The following is a 14,883-nucleotide window of genomic DNA, read 5'->3' as shown; positions in this document are numbered from 1 at the left end:
ACAAAAATACACACACACAAAAAAACCATACTGGAAAAGAAAAAGGGCTAAAAATTAATGAGTTAAACATCCATCTACGGACCATAGAGTAAACCCACAGAAAACGGGAAGATTGTTATTCTGATAAGGGCAGACGTTAATGGGAAAGAAACCAGCAGGTAGGGGATCAGAGGAGTGGGTGGCTCTTTGAAAAAGCTGCCTGAAGGAACAGTGGGTCGCAAGGGACACTCCTAGAGCAGTGTCCTGGCTGCCCGAGACTGACCATGTGAGAAGTTAGGGTGTAACATCTGGGAATGGTTTCCCTTCGTCTTTGTGGTGGTTCAGCTGTTAGGAAAAAAACAATCTAAGAACTTTCTTCTGTCCTCTGTTTACCCAGGACTTGTTTTTTAAATATACCTGGAATAACTTTCTGCACTTCCAAGTGGAACTATGCATAGCCGCCATTCTCTCCCACACTGCCCGGGAGGAGAGAGCAGACGCCAGCGGATGCGAGAGCAGGGCAGAGCCTCTGCCTGCGAACGTGAATGGGAGCCTGGAGACCCCCCAGCCTGCCGCTGGCCTCCCTGAGAACATGATGGTGACCCACGTAAGTCCAAGCCACCATCCCTGTCACACTTCCTGCTGCAGCCTGAGCCTATCCAGACCATGTTGATGTCAGCGTCGATTGAGGGCGTTCTGCAGCCAGCGCTGCCAGGGCCTCGTGTGTGGTCTGTGACCCTCCCGTGTCGGGGGTGCCACTCTCCTCTCACCACCCCAAGGATGCCAAATCACAGGCAGACACCCAGGGTTGCCAGGTCACAGAGCTAGCGGCCGGGGAGGGATGGTGAGGCAGCATCTGTACCAGGCTGGTCTCGCCTGTTGTCGGCTGCTGCCCGTGAAGGGGGAGGAGTCACCTGGATGCTGCCCCCAGCGTGCCCCTCCTTCCAGGGCTGTGCTGGGGTATCCCTGTTGTGTTTGAGGCTCCCTGTTAGACCAGACCAGGAGGGAAAAAGCTGGGGAAAGAGAGAAAATGTGTCAAATTCTAATGAGATAACCTTCTGGGGATTTGGACCTTTTAAAAACTAGGTGCCTTCACCTTCTCCATGACAGTCCTCTCTCTGTCCCCTGGGAAGGCCATGCAGTGCTCACAGCCGTCTCTTCCTGGGGCTGTGCGCAGTGCCTGGTGTCCACATCCATGGCTCACTGCCGCCCTGGCATCTGCATCGTCACACCTGGCAGAGAGCAGGCCTTTCTGAGTGTCCTCAGGGAAGGAGGGAGGGGAGCAGCTTGGTGCCATGAGCACAAATAGGGCTCAGATGCCATTTGAGGCCACTGGCCTGGTAGGGTGGGGGTGGCAGCAGGTGGCCTTGCCCGAGTGGCGCAGCTGAGAGGAGGGCAGAGGCTTAGAAAGGGGCTCCCCAGACATCTGGCCAGAGGCCTCAGGGACATCGGGGCTGGAGTGGACTTGCAGGTCGAGCTCTGCCAGTCCAGGGCGGGTGTGTTGGCGCCTTCCGTGTGCAGGCCCAGCCGGGTTCAGCACGTGGGGAGACGGGTCCAGTCTGGCCCACAGCTGGCCACCCAGAGGTGGTGAGAGCCACACGGTGGGGAGGGGTGTGCAGGGGCCAAGCAGGCCAGCGAGGGACCCTCACCCAGATAGGCTGTGGGTGCATAAGGGTGTGAGTTGGGGTCCAGAATAAACGTCCTGGGCACAGGAAACAGTCTGTGTCAGGGCCTGCAAGTGAGAAGAATGCTGAGGGCCTCAGCCCTTCCTTCTGGGCACTGAGGAAGGCGGTGGGAGAATGGCCAGAGGGGCCGGGGTATCCAGGAGGCGGAGGGGAGCGGGGCATGCTGCACTTCAGCGCTCAGCAGCGGGAGCCTTTGGGGTCCTGGCAGCTCCTCCTTCTGGGTTGGGGGGCTGTACATGTGTCGCAGCCCATAGGGTCCTTGGTGCTGACTTCCTGGCTGCCTGCAGGGTCCACTCAGACCTGTGGCTGCTGGCCCTGCTCAGTCCGGGGGTGGGGTGCAGCCTTGCAGAGCCCTACTCACGCCACCCACCCCACAGCTGTTCCAGAAGTGCTGCCTGGTACAGAGGATCCTGGAGGCCTGGGAAGCCAACGACCACACACAGTAAGAGCCGCCTGGACACTGAGGTGTGCGCCTCTGAGGGACCCGGGCCTGGCCAGTCGGGGATGCAGAGCTGCCCCTCACCAGGCCACTGGTGACACTACACGTGTAACTGCAGGCTCAGTGTGGGCGTCGGGTGCACAGCACAGCCCTGTGCCCCGGGGCTGCCGTGGAAGGGGGTCCTGCTACGGGGCACACAGCTGTGGATGCCACCCAGGGAGGACACAGCGAGCTGACAAGGGCAGGCCAAGGTATGGCCAGGCCTGCACTGGGGCCAGGGGCAGCCCCTTCCTGGAGTCTGCTCTGGTCCCTGTCCAGCCGCCTTGCCTGGACTTTGCCCACGTGTGTTCCCATGCCCAGCTTCCTCTTCCCCAAGAACTTGGGGCACCCTCCTCAGTACTTATACTCAGGGATGTGTCTTTATTTTAATTTTTCTGTGTCTTCTGCTTAACTGAGTATTCCCTCGAGTCAGGAAGCATGTCCTGCTCATTGTCCTGTGCCAGGGCCCAAGGCTGTCCCTGCCCATTTGCTGTCCTGCTGCAGGGGTCCAGTGCGGTGTGGACACAGCCCTGTGTCCTCCTGTAGGGCGAGGAAAGGCTGAGCCGGCCTGGGGGTGTGGAGGCCACGCCCTGTCCCGCTGCGTGCTGGGCCCAAACTTCGCAGCTGATGGTCCTGGGCTCAGTTCCTGCTCCACGGGGGCCACACCACAGCCTTCCTGCCTCAGTTTTCTCATCTGTACAGTGGGGCGAGGGCAGTATCTGTTTCGTGAGCACCTCTTGGTGGGAGATTGATGAACCCGCTGCACATGGCAGGTGCTTTCCAGACGAAGGTGTCTTGTGGGCAGGGCCAGGCGGCTCCTCTGGAGACCAGCCTGAGGGCCTGGTCGGGCAGCTCTCCCGCCCCCGTCTGGCAAGGCCATGTGGCTGCCCTGATGGTGCCTATTGCTTTCAGGGCCGCGGGTGGCATGAGGCGCGGGAACATGGGCCACCTCACGAGGATCGCCAATGCAGTGGTACAGAACCTGGAGCGTGGGCCCGTGCAGACCCACATCCGTGAGGTCATCCGAGGTGAGCCCCTCGCCCCTGGTCACCCCTCTGCTGGTAGTGGGTGCCAGGGGCCCTGACCGGAGCTGCATCCTAAGTGCCACTGCCAGATGCTGCCCTCTGGCCCCTGCCCCCAGCAGGCGGTAACTGTACCCCACTGGGATGGACCCTGCAGCCTCCCTTGTTTCCTCCCCTTCCCAGGTCGGAGCTCTGCCCAGGATGGGCCAGGTCCTGTGTGTCGGTTCTTTGGGGGAGACGTGTGGAGACCCTGTCAGGCATCTGAGTAGGTGGCACAGGAGACCCAGGCGCTGCCGGGGACAGGTCCTGGCTGGCACTCAGAAGCCATAAGCATTGCCAGGCTCTCCTGTGGCTCACAGGCCATCCAGAGTCCTGCCTGAGTGTGGCAGTCCTGGTCCACGTTCCTGCTTCGCTCTGAGCTCAGGTGGTTTTGGGGGCCTTCCTAGCATGAGTCTCAGGGGAGAAGGTGGCGTCTTGTTTCCTGAGAGCAGGTGGTAGGGACATGCCCACAGCAGCCCAAGCCCTGCTGGGTGTGGGGCAGTGCTGTTCTGGGCCCTAAGCAGAGCAGCCCCCAGTGCAGCCTGTGAGGCTCCCCGCTGTCTGGGCCCCACCTCACTCTCTGCCCATTGTACCCGCTACCCCGGGCGCCCTCCACTGCCCACTCCTTCCTGCCACTCTCGTCCTGGGCACACAGTCTCGCTCTGTGGCCGTGTCCTTGTCTTCTGTCCTGAGTGCAGGGGTTGAGCAGGGGAGGGGTCGGGTGGGGGAGGCAGGTGGCTCAGATGGGCCCATGTGGCCTCGCTGGGGAGGAGGAAGACACCCTGCAAGCCTGAGCAAGGTGCGCCCAGGCCCCTCAAGGTATGCTCAGAGTGGACAGACAGGTGGACTCACAGATCCCCAGGAGCTGGTATATGCACAGATGGGTGAGGGCTTTGCAGTTAGGACCCCAAGTTTGCTGGTGGGTGGCAGTCACGCCTCCTGTCACGGCCAGGACAGTCTGCCTCCAGCTCATCCAGAGCCGGGTCGGTGAGATGGATGCTTGTACTCAGTGAATGGTGTTCACGACGAGTGGGTCTGTCTGGGGGGGGCTGGCCCTCAGTCTGGGGCTGCAGCCCCACAGGGATGTCAGAAGGTGGTCTGGCTGGGGCAGGGCTGCCCGTTTGGCATCAGAGCCAGACCCCAGGTGCTTGGGAGCCTGAAGCAGGCAGAGCCTCTCAGGAAGGTGCTGGGACCTGCTGCACATCATGTTGAGAAAACCACAGCATGGTGGGTTACGTGAGTGCTGGGACAACCCATAGGGCAGAGGTGGTGCTGGCCCGTGGCCCTGCCTGATTGGCCACCGTGTTATCCCTGAGGATGGTCTCAGCCGTGGCCCTCTCCTGTTTAGGGCCCCTGGGCAGGTATTAGGTGGGGAAGCTCTGGGTGGTCCTCCTTCCCTCCAGCAAGTCCCTGCTTTGGCCTGTCTCGGGGCCATAGGGAGGGGATCTCCTCGGTCTCGCTTCGTAGCCCTGGTGAGGTCAGGCCTTTGGTCCGTTGTCGCACGTGAGGAGGGTGCGTGGCCAGAGTGGCAGGAGGAGGTCCCTGTGCCGCTGGAGGGGCACAGCAGATGGGGTAGAGGCGGGGCCAGAGGAGGCTTCCCCAGATGGGGGCAGTTAGGGGAGATGAGGGGCATGCAGGAAGCTCTTTACTCCCATATGAATCTTTCTGGGGCTCTGACATCCCCCCACAGATAGACACACATGCACACGCGCGCGCGCACACACACACACACACGCACGCACACGCACACACACGCCTACACACGCCTGCAGGCTGCCTGGGAGCTGGCATGGAGAAGGAAGTCAGGATGCTTTCTCGGCCTCTGTTCCAGCTTGTGTGTGTCTGGGAGCTGCTCGGGGCTCACACACCATCACGCTGAGAGCTCTGGTGCCCACGGGGGTCTCCGTAGCCCTGCTCAGCGGCGCTGTGCCCAGGCCTTGCTATGGCCCCGAGGCCTGCGCAGCCCTTCCCACCAGCACGCCCCTGCTTTGTGCCTCAGATGGGCTGACCGTGGCAGCACCGCCCCAGCATCTCAGGACCAGGATGCACCTGCCGGAGCTCCTGGGTGCCCTGCGCCACCTGCATGGAGCCCCCAAGGGCTCACCGGGTGGCACTTCCCTTGCAGGGCTCCCTGCGGATTGCCGTGGCCGCTGGGAGAGCTTTGTGGAGGAGACGCTGACTGAGACCAACCGCAGGAACACCGTGGACCTGGTGAGGAGGCTCGGGCTGCTCCTGAGGCATGCAGCGCGGTGCAAGGACACCGCAGACGTTCCTGCCCTGCCCTGCGCTCAGGCCGAGGGAGGCGTGAGGCAGCACACGCCTGGGCCGCGGTCCTGCCTGCTCGTCTAGCACGCAGGTGTCCTGCAAGCGTGCGGTGCAGCCTCTGGCCTGGTGTCCATAGCACAGACCCTGTCCTGTGTGACAGCCAGGGCTGGCTCCCTGAGGACCTCTGTGCAGAGCTGGTGCGGCCCTGGGTCCCCTCCCTCCCACGTCAGCAGCTGTAGCTTGCTGGCAGAGGTTTCCTTTTGCCTGAGGCTACATGTGCCACCTGCAGCAAGGGGTTGGGCCGTCATGGGGCCTCAGCCTCACCTGGGCACCTCCTTAGGCGTGGCCCCCCGGGCCCAGAGGTCTGACAGGTGCCAGGCTGGGCAGGGTCCCTGGGGCACTGGACTGGACGGGGTCTGGGGCTCTGGGCTGGACGGGGTCTGGGGCGCTGGGCTGGCTCACACTCCCACCCCGTCTGGCCTGTGTTTTAGGTGAGCACTCACCACCTTCACTCCTCAAGTGAGGACGAGGACATTGAGGGTGCTTTCCCTAACGAGCTGTCCCTTCAGCAGGTGAGGGTGTGGCCGGCACTCGCACCCTGCCGGGCCCTTCCCAGCGCCTGTGTGCGCTTGCTAGCTGTTAGTCCTCTAGACGTGTCCCCGCTGGCATCTCACTAGTGAAGGGGAGAGGTGGCTCATCCCCAAGCGTATGTAGGGGAGAGGGGGGCTGGGGGGAGGGCTGCAAAGTCGCTTCCCCTTGGTGAGGCCACACTTGAAATGTGGAGCTAGTGAGGCATCATTTCCGACGTGACCATAGTGAACGTGCAGCCTGAGTTTTGATGGAATCCTGAGCCCTCAACAGACAGAATTTAGTGCCCACTGTTGCTGGAAGAGAAACTCCTGAACAGCCAGAGAGATTCTGGTCCCACAGAGTGGCCCGGAGTCTGAGGCCTGCTCTGTGACAGGTGCCCTCCCTGCCAGGCTTTCTCCGAGTACCAGATCCAGCAGATGACAGCCAACTTTGTAGATCAGTTTGGCTTCAACGACGAGGAGTTTGCAGACCAAGACGACAACATCAAGTGAGTCTCTTAGATGTGCCCGGAGACCCTCTGGCCTCAGAGCAGGCCCGGTCCCTCGGCTCCCCGCCCCTCCCTGGGGTCTTGCCGGGGATGTCGCCTGGTGTCCCCAGCAGACAGCAAATGTGCCCTGGCAGCGTGAGGGCGCCAAGCGCACCGACCAGCGCTGGCAGAGGAGGCGCTGAGGATCGCCCTTGCTCTTGCAGTGCCCCGTTTGACAGGATCGCAGAGATTAACTTCAACATCCATGCTGACGAGGACAGTGTGAGTGAGCGGGGGCTGCTCCGGGGGCCCGTGGGCACGTTGGTGGGCGGGGCACGCGGCCGTCTTTTATCCTGCTTGCCCAGACAGCTCAGGCTGTGCCCGGGGCTCAGCTTTTGTTGGGGGGATGCGTGGGGAGCCCTGAGCCAGTGGGACGTGTGTGGCAGGGCTAGGAGGGGCCCCGCATGGGAGCTCGGAGCAGAGTTGCCTCCTTGCTGCCCCCATCCTGCCCTCCAGCCAGGCAGGCCTCCCACATGCTGAGAGCTAAGCCCCTCTGGGAGCCGAGGGCCTCCTGCCTCCCCTAGACCCTCAAGAAACTGACCTCAGTGTTATGTCTTGCAGCCCAGCGCAGCTCTGTTTGAGGCCTGCTGCAGCGACCGCATCCAGCCCTTTGACGATGACGAGGAGGAGGACATCTGGGAAGACAAGGAGACTCGCTGTGTCACCCGGGCGATGGCCAGAGCCAGGTGTGGGACCCCCATCCTTCTGAAGCTCTGCCGAGAGGCATGAGGCCCCTGGAACAGGCGTTGGAGGCCTGGCCACTGTGCTGGTGGTTACACTGCCTGTCGCAGAGCGGGAGCCCCAGGGCCTGGAGAGGGTGACCAGAGGCGGCCAGAGCTGAGGCCTGGAGCCAATCAATGCTCCTCTCTCGAGACCCTACTGGCCCCAGCCCCAGCCCCCACCCCTAAACCGTCTGGTGTTGAGCGCCCATCCTGAGCCACTAGGCGTCTGACTTCGTGCCCTCCCTCAAGGTTTGGAGCCCCCCAGGCTTCAGAGAGCTGCTCAAAGAATGGCCCGGAGCACCAAGGCCGGGATGGGAAGGTGCGCCTGGAAGCAGACAGGGACACGCCTGGGGCAGGCACCCCCACGGTCCCCGTGAGCAATGAAGGTCCCCCCATGGAGGCTGATTCAGAAGGTAGTGCTGGGGCTGGGCAGGGGACTTAGGTGTTGGGGACAGGACGTGGTTTCCTGGGTGTTGTGGGGGCTTCATTTGGAGCCGAGGCATCTTGGGCTGCCGGTGGCCTGGGCCTGCATCTGTCCACACGTGCCCACGCAGCTCTCCTGGGGCAGCAGCCACCCAGCTTTCCCGGGCAGGGGCCCGCTGTGCGCTGAGCCCCGCACGAGGTGGTCTCCTGCCTCTGCCCCTCTCTTGTGGCCACTCAGCTGCATCTCCACAGCTAGTGTCTAGTGTCCAGCTGGTCCCCATCAGGGACTTGCCCCACAGTGTGGGCAGCACCAGCACGTGTCTCAGGCGTGACCCGACCACGCCTCAGCACACTCAGCACAGGGGCACAGCTGGGCAGCAGCTAGTCCAGCCCACAGGCCCGGCCTCTCAGCACACCCTCTTCTCACCTCTGCCCTGCAGGGGGCGGGGGGGGCAGGGTCTCTGTTGGAAAGTGCTGGGCTGAGACAGAAGATGGGCTGGGGGACCCTGGGGAGGCAGGAATGTCCCCAGCAGGAGGAAGGTGGCCTGTACACAAAGCCAGGGAAGGGGCAGCAGTGCTTGGCAAGCTACCCTGCCTCCCCCAACCTGGTCCTGGTCAGGACACCGTGGACGGCATGTGGAGGCAGCCATGGCCCCTCCATGCCGTCAGCCCTGCTGGAGGCCCCAGGGGGGCCCACAAGTGCCCAGTAGCCCCATGTCGTGGGCACACGGTGACTCACACGCGCCCCAGGGGTGACAGTGGTTTATCAGAACCCTTGATCCGCCCCTCTTGCTCTCCGTGTTGAGAGGGCTGGGGGGCCACGCACCTCTGGTGGGGAGCTGCTCCCAGGGGCGCTGCCCAGCAGGGAGGGCACAGGCCAAGCGTCCTTCCTGGGAATAGCCCTATGCTCCGGCCAAGCTCTGTGACCTCGGGGTGGGAGGCTCTTTGCCCACGGCACCCCCGGCCTGCCCACTGCTGACTGCCGTGTCTCTCCCCAGAGGGCGCTGCGTGGACGGCGGTGTTTGATGACCCAGTGAACGCTACACCCACGGCCCCAGGAGTGGTGAGGGACATGGGTTCCAGCGTGTGGGCAGCCAGCGCCTTGGCTCCAGAGGAGAGAGGCTGGGCCAAGTTCTCCGACTTCCAGCCTTTCTGCTGGTAACAAATGCATCAGCATGTGGGGCTGTGCCAGGAAGCCCCGTCAGGGTTGGGGTCGGGATCGGTAGGTGCCCATCCCCCAAGGTCTCTCCCTGACCTTGTCCTTGTTTGCAGCTCCGAGTCAGGCCCCAGGTGCAGCTCCCCCGTGGACACGGAACACAGCCCTGCCGAGGGCGGCCGCGGCCAGGACCTGGAGAAAGCCTGTGAGTGGGAGCAGCGACGCAGCACCCCGCGCTGCTGGAGGGGGTCTGGCCTCACCCAGTTCCAAGGCCTGAGGCCGCCCCTCCTTAGGAACAGTGGGAGGAGGTTGGCAAGGCCCCAGAGAAGGCCACGTCTCAGTGGTGATGCTGGGCTTGCATGCGCCTGTGGGACTGGCCCAGCCACATGCAGATGGGACCCCCAGCCATGGGGGGTGGGGGCAGCCAGGCCATCAGGCTGCCCTTTGACCCAGATTTGACCAGGCTGCTTGGCCCAGGTCTGCACCCGCGTCCTGGGCAGCAGCGCTGGGGTTCCAGTGTAGAGAAGTGTGCAGATGGGCTGGCGGCAGGAAGCCGTCCTGGGGCCTGATCAAAGCCCTCGGCCCCCCAACCCCCAGTCAGGCTCAGTTCACCGGAGCAGGCCGAGAGCTCCTGGTGAGTGACAGCTGTCCTCGTGACAGTGACAGTGACAGTGTCTGTCTGTCCTTTGGACTTGGAGCCGTGGCAGGGCCACACAGGGCTGAGGGGGCCCCCGGGCCTCTGCTTCCTGGTCTGAGGCCAGGACACAGTGCCTGTCTCGTGGGTGGGCTGCAGGACAGGCTGCGTGGAGAGCACCCAGCAGGAGTGGGAGCCGTCTGCGCTGCACGTGGTTCCCGCACCGTCAAGCACGTGCGGGCAGCGCAGCGTGTCTCGGCTGTACGCTGCCCCGCACGGGCTTGGGCGCTCTGAGGCCACAGCAGCTGCGCTTGGTTGTCCTTCTGCCCTCACTGGACATCACAGTCCTCCTGTTTTGCAGTTGGCCCAGCCTCCCCGTGTGCTTGGAATGTGTGTGTCACCAGGAAGGCCCCCCTGGTGGTCTCCGACAGCAGCTCCTCGGGGGGGTCCGACAGCGAGGATGACGAGAAGGCAGCTGGTGCCACGGAAACCGCACGCAGGAGCCCCAGCCAGGAGGCCCCCCCGCTGCCCACAGTGGCCAGGACCGAGGAGGCTGTTGTCAGCAGGTGAGGGGGTGGCAGCCTGCCCAGGCCCCTGGTGCACAGTGTGGCTTCCAGGCTCTGTCCTCAGCTCTGAGCAAGCAGGGCCCCGTGACCGCACGGGGTCTGGCTCAGGAATCGGGGTGGAGGCTGATGCCGGTGCATTTAAGTAGAGGGTGGACAGGTTTGGGGGGCTTCTTTGAGGCAGTGTCTGTTTTCTCTGTTGTAAGTAATTAAGATGAGAAGATGGGGCCTCAGTGTCCCAGATGGCACCCCAGGGACATGGGGGGCAGCCCCTGCCACAGAGGGCCTGATTGGAGAGCACAGCCAGCTCTGGGGGTTCCGGGAGTGGCTGAGCTGCCCGACACTTGCAGTGCCCTGGGTGGCAGGGGCAGGACACGGCCCTTGACTCACTTGTCTGGCAGATGTGCGTCTGGGGGGCTTGCCCAGACCGTGTCTTCTGCCCCCTTTCTGTGGGGCCTCTGCTAAATTTCAAACATGCCCACCTCAACCCAAGCACCACGGAAACGCCTGTTGCGCTCAGACAGCAGGATGGGGAGAGCCTCAGTGCGCTCACGGCACCTGAATGCTAGCTGGGGGTTAGAAGTGGACAGAGCCCTGGAGCCCCCTGAGAACCATCCCTGGGGCGTGGGGAGGACATCCCCCCTGCAAGGGGACCAGGGCCCGCTGGCCCCTCTAGCAAGCTCAACCCTGTGCACCTCCCACAGGAAGAAGGTCTCTGGGCCCCGTGAGTGAACAGACAGACCCCTCCTGCCTTTGGGGAGTTGGGAGCACCCACACATCAGGAGCCGGTGCTGTCGTGGGACACAGGCTGGGCCAGTAGGAGGCACCAGGGTCAGGTGGACCTGGCGAAAAGGTGCAAAGGCCCTGAGGTTAGGGAGCAGCAGGGAGGTCCCTGGGCTGGATTCCACCAGGCTGGATGTCTGGGCGAGGACTTGGCATCTGTTCCAAGTGAAGCAGTACCTGTGGGCCCTCAAGTTCATCCATTGTCCCCAACCACTCCTGGCTCCAGGGTTGGGAAGGGCCAGACCAGGGGTACTCCCGGCCCATGCTGCCCTTCCTCCCCCAACAAATGGGCAGGTCTCATGCCTCAGAGGGCCCTGCCCACTGACCCCTGGCGGGTCCTTGTGGTATTGGGACTCTGGATGTCTCCCCCAGCCAGGCTGTGAGCTCAGTGCCAGGCCAGACCTGTCCCACTGGTGTGGCAGGTCCGGTCTGGGCACGTAGCCTCTGCAGTCTGCTTGCGGCTCATAGCCCAGCTCCGTGGCTGGCCAAGGCTCCCTGAGGCCCCGGGCACACATTCCAGGGACCCCAGACATGGCATGGGCTGTCCAGCCAGCCCCCCTGCCCTCTGTGGGTTTGCAACAAGCCCGGGTCACAGCCCAGGGAAAGCGGGGCCAGGGTCACAGAGGCAGCTGTTGGGGAGAGGGAGCCTTGTCCTCGCTGACGCCAACACCTGGGCCCGAGTCCTGTGGGTTGGACATCACACAACTTCCCTGAGTGGACTTCATTGCTTCTTGAGTTTAGAATCACAGAAACTGTTAAAATCTTTTACCCTCTTTTCTAAACATCCCTTAAAAAAACTTCTTAAGTCTGCTCTGAAAAGCAGGTATTGTTATCTGCAGAGTAAGGCACCATGTTCCCCAGCCCCTGCGTACAGCCACCCGGACTCCCACTGCAGCTGTCCCCGCCCGCCCGGGCGACCCAGCTTGCAGCCCCCACCCCATGGGAGTGCCCCTCCTGCGCGTCTGCTACTGCCTTGGGTGCCCGACCACCCCAGAGCAGGCCCCCGGCGTCAGCAGGGTCCTGTTCCCGTGCTTGGGTGGCCCCCACCTCCCAGGTAGTGTGAGGCTGGAGTTGAAGTCACGCAGCGGGAGCATCCTGGGCCGCTGGAGGACAAGGTCCCTCAGGCTGAACAGGATCTGAGTGCCTCTCGAAGGTCTGAGGCTGCGACGGGCGGGAGCCTGTCCTGGCGTTTGGAGCTCAAGTGACTCCTGGGCCCCCACAGCGTGGAGCTCCTAGGCCACCTGCTGGACCGTTGCACCCCACTGGTCTCCGGGCACATGAGCTGGGGTGTCACTGAGGGTGTAACCAGAGCCCACGTCTGCCACACAGGGCCGAGTGTATGGACAGCATGCTGCCAGACCCTGCCCGCCCCACCGCTGCGGAAGTCACCACCGCCCTGGCCGTGGCTGCGCCCCCGGAGACCACCACCACAGCACCGAGCAAGGCTGGCCCCCCGGTGGCCCCCACGGCAGTCTCTTCTGCAGTGGCTGTGGCAGTCCCCCCAGGGCCCATCGTGGCAGTTGCCCTGGGGACAGTGACAAAGGACAGGTGAGCGGGTTGGGCAAGGAGGGTACAGGGGAGCTAGACAGGGCCTGGGGCCCCCAGCCTGAGTGGCTCCAACCCCGCCCTGTTCCTGCAGGAAGACCGACGCCCTGCCAGGAGGAGCTGCCTTAAACGGCCCCGTGTGATGCTGCTGCTGCCCGGCCACGGCCCGCCCTGGCCAGGCTGCATCCTTAATCAAGAAAACTACCTGGTGATGCAATTTGGTTTTCTTTTTTAATTTAATTTAATTTTAAAATAAATGCTGCATTGGTAAAGCTGGCAGTTGGAACCAGTCGGAGGGCCCAGCTTTCGTCTCTCCTGACCAGCCTGAGTGGGCCCTGGGTCACCCCTGCTGGAGGACAAGGATGCCCCTCAGCCTTGCCCAGGGCCTAAGCACAGCAGCCTCAGGTACGCAGCCTCTGCCTGCAGGGCTGGGGCCACATCCTGAGATGCCACCAGGACCTGATGGGCCAGGAAGGGCATGGATGTGAGGCTCGGTTTTTACTGATTTTTTTTTTTTTTTTTTTTTTAATGAGTACAGGAAGAGCCAAGTTTTTTGCACTTTGTATCCAGCTGCAGCGAGGGGTCTCCCCGGCTTGGGGCAGAGCTGAGGGCCTGGGCAGGGGAAACCCAACTCCCACAAACATGTGGGCGTCCGGGCAGGAGCACATCTGGCCAGGCAGGGTCTCGGACCCCAAAGGGTGTAGCTGCTCCAAGCCCTGGGAGCTAGCATTGAACCAGGCTGCAAAATTTGACTGCCTTAAAAAACCAAGACCATCTAGGCCTGGTGGGAGTGTCCCTGTCCCCAGCAGCACTCTGGAGTAGGTAGATGGGGTGCCTGGTGGGAGCTGACCTGACGTGTGGGTGGGGGGCACGGCAGGGTGCTGAGGGGCTTGGCACCACGCAGAGGGAAGGGTCCAAAAGATCATCTTACGTTGAGTCTATTTTTAATGTTCTGATTGTCTGCCAGGGCGCCCAGAACCCCTGATCCCCAATAAAAGCTGTGTCCTTCTTTCTGGCAGCCTGTGTACTGTTCAGCTGCAGGCCTGGGGCCAGCCTCGCCAGGCCTGGCCGTCTTCTCCTCCAGCACCTTCACTGCTGTCCCCAGGCCCACCCCTGTGTGACAGGTAGGGGTGAAACCAGCCTCGTCATAGCAGCAGGTCTTTAAATCTGAGCAGATACTGAGCTTTTTTTTGTTCAGAAGAAAAAAAGCTCTGCCTGAATCTCCTGAGTCAAACATGTTAGTCCAGGGCAGGTGGGCCCGAGGGTGCTGTACCTGAGGACCCCGTATGTGTGCAGCTTCCCCTCCCGCCCCCCTCATCCTCACTGGTTAAGCAGAAGGGGCCGGGAGAGACCAGACCCCCCCGGGAGGGTTTGTCTGAGAAGTGACTCAGCCAGAGGGGGGCCCAGAGGCCCAGCGCTCTCCAGCACTCACCCCGCGTCGCCTCGGCAGGCCCCACACTGCCCTGGGCCTGGGGTGCGTCCGGGGCAGCCAGTTGCCATCAGCTGCTCCTGGCTGTCACCACACCTTACCCCGAAAACATGAAATTGGGAGGGCAGGGTCCTTTTTCCCCCTACTCGGACCGATGGGTTTCCTGGGTGCTGGAGACCTTGGTCAGGATCTACCTGTCCGGTCCTGGGGCTCCCTGGGCAGTCTCAGCCCACCTGAGGCCACTCTTGCCTCCCCCAAGGTGTCCCAGCCCACACAGCCCCCCTCACCCCACCGCTCCAGCCAACACCTGGGCCTGGCTCCGCCCATCATTACCAGAACCTTCCCCTCTTCTGCACCTGCTGCTCACCTCCCACCTGAGAGCCAGGTCACCGGTGGCCACCCCTGGACACTTTCTGGGCCTCCTCTCAGCCTTTACAACACCCCTAGTCCTCTACCTGCTACTGCCAGCCCCACCCTGGCCAGCACCTGTCATAGGGACACAGCAGCCAGGCAGGTGCCCTGGTGGACGGACTCCAATAGGAAAGGAGCAGTGAGTGACAAGCCCACCAACAGACACGAGGCGCAGGCCATCGAGGGCCGCTGAGAGGACACCCCAGGGACAAGGGGCAGGCATCTGCAGCAAAATTCCCAAGAACCGAGGGGGTCAGGGCCTGTAGGCATGAGCCCACCCTCCTCTGATCCTGCTGACACCACCATCCTATCCTTCTGTACTAGCCCATCTCCCTGAAGCTGCAGCAGCTGCCTGGGGGCTGGGCAAACGACCATCCCCCCCTTCCCCACACTCCCCTGGCGCCTGTCCCCAGCAGTGCCAGGCACCACCTGAGGACCCAATGAAGCCTCCCAGAGCAAAGCCACGGCCAGGGCCAGGGGAGCTCAGAGATGGGGCCAGCTACCAGGGAAGGCCACAGAGGATGCCAGCCTCCCCCCACACCAGGGGCCTGCTGGGGGCCAAAGGGGACCTGCTGGGCAGGCCGAGGACATGCTGGCCCTGGGCCGACAGCAGGGCGTGGGTAAGGCAGGCA

The 14,883-nt window shown here is 62.9% G+C and overlaps 1 protein-coding gene across 10 annotated transcripts in view; it reads left to right on the top strand.

Annotated features, from left to right (window-relative positions):
• Positions 1–13,422, top strand: part of PPP6R2 (protein phosphatase 6 regulatory subunit 2) — a 90,820-nt gene extending 77,398 nt beyond the window's left edge. For 9 of the 10 annotated variants that reach the window (XM_045555339.1, XM_045555335.1, XM_045555332.1 and 6 more), the window contains 14 exons: positions 377–586; positions 2,042–2,106; positions 3,055–3,170; positions 5,329–5,414; positions 5,960–6,040; positions 6,449–6,546; positions 6,750–6,807; positions 7,147–7,271; positions 7,557–7,720; positions 8,729–8,888; positions 9,003–9,091; positions 9,882–10,086; positions 12,196–12,414; positions 12,506–13,422. In XM_045555339.1, coding sequence (XP_045411295.1) covers positions 377–586; positions 2,042–2,106; positions 3,055–3,170; positions 5,329–5,414; positions 5,960–6,040; positions 6,449–6,546; positions 6,750–6,807; positions 7,147–7,271; positions 7,557–7,720; positions 8,729–8,888; positions 9,003–9,091; positions 9,882–10,086; positions 12,196–12,414; positions 12,506–12,554 — 1,725 coding nt within the window. In that variant the 3' untranslated portion in view covers positions 12,555–13,422. The remainder of the gene's footprint in view (positions 1–376; positions 587–2,041; positions 2,107–3,054; positions 3,171–5,328; positions 5,415–5,959; positions 6,041–6,448; positions 6,547–6,749; positions 6,808–7,146; positions 7,272–7,556; positions 7,721–8,728; positions 8,889–9,002; positions 9,092–9,881; positions 10,087–12,195; positions 12,415–12,505) is intronic. The other variant, XM_045555340.1, reaches the window with a different exon arrangement.
• Positions 13,423–14,883: the final 1,461 nt, after the last annotated feature.

Source organism: Lemur catta, chromosome 6, assembly GCF_020740605.2.
Source record: "Lemur catta isolate mLemCat1 chromosome 6, mLemCat1.pri, whole genome shotgun sequence".
Taxonomy (NCBI): Eukaryota; Metazoa; Chordata; class Mammalia; order Primates; family Lemuridae; genus Lemur; species Lemur catta.
Note: the sequence above shows the minus strand (reverse complement) of the source record. Positions and strands in the feature narration are given on the sequence as shown.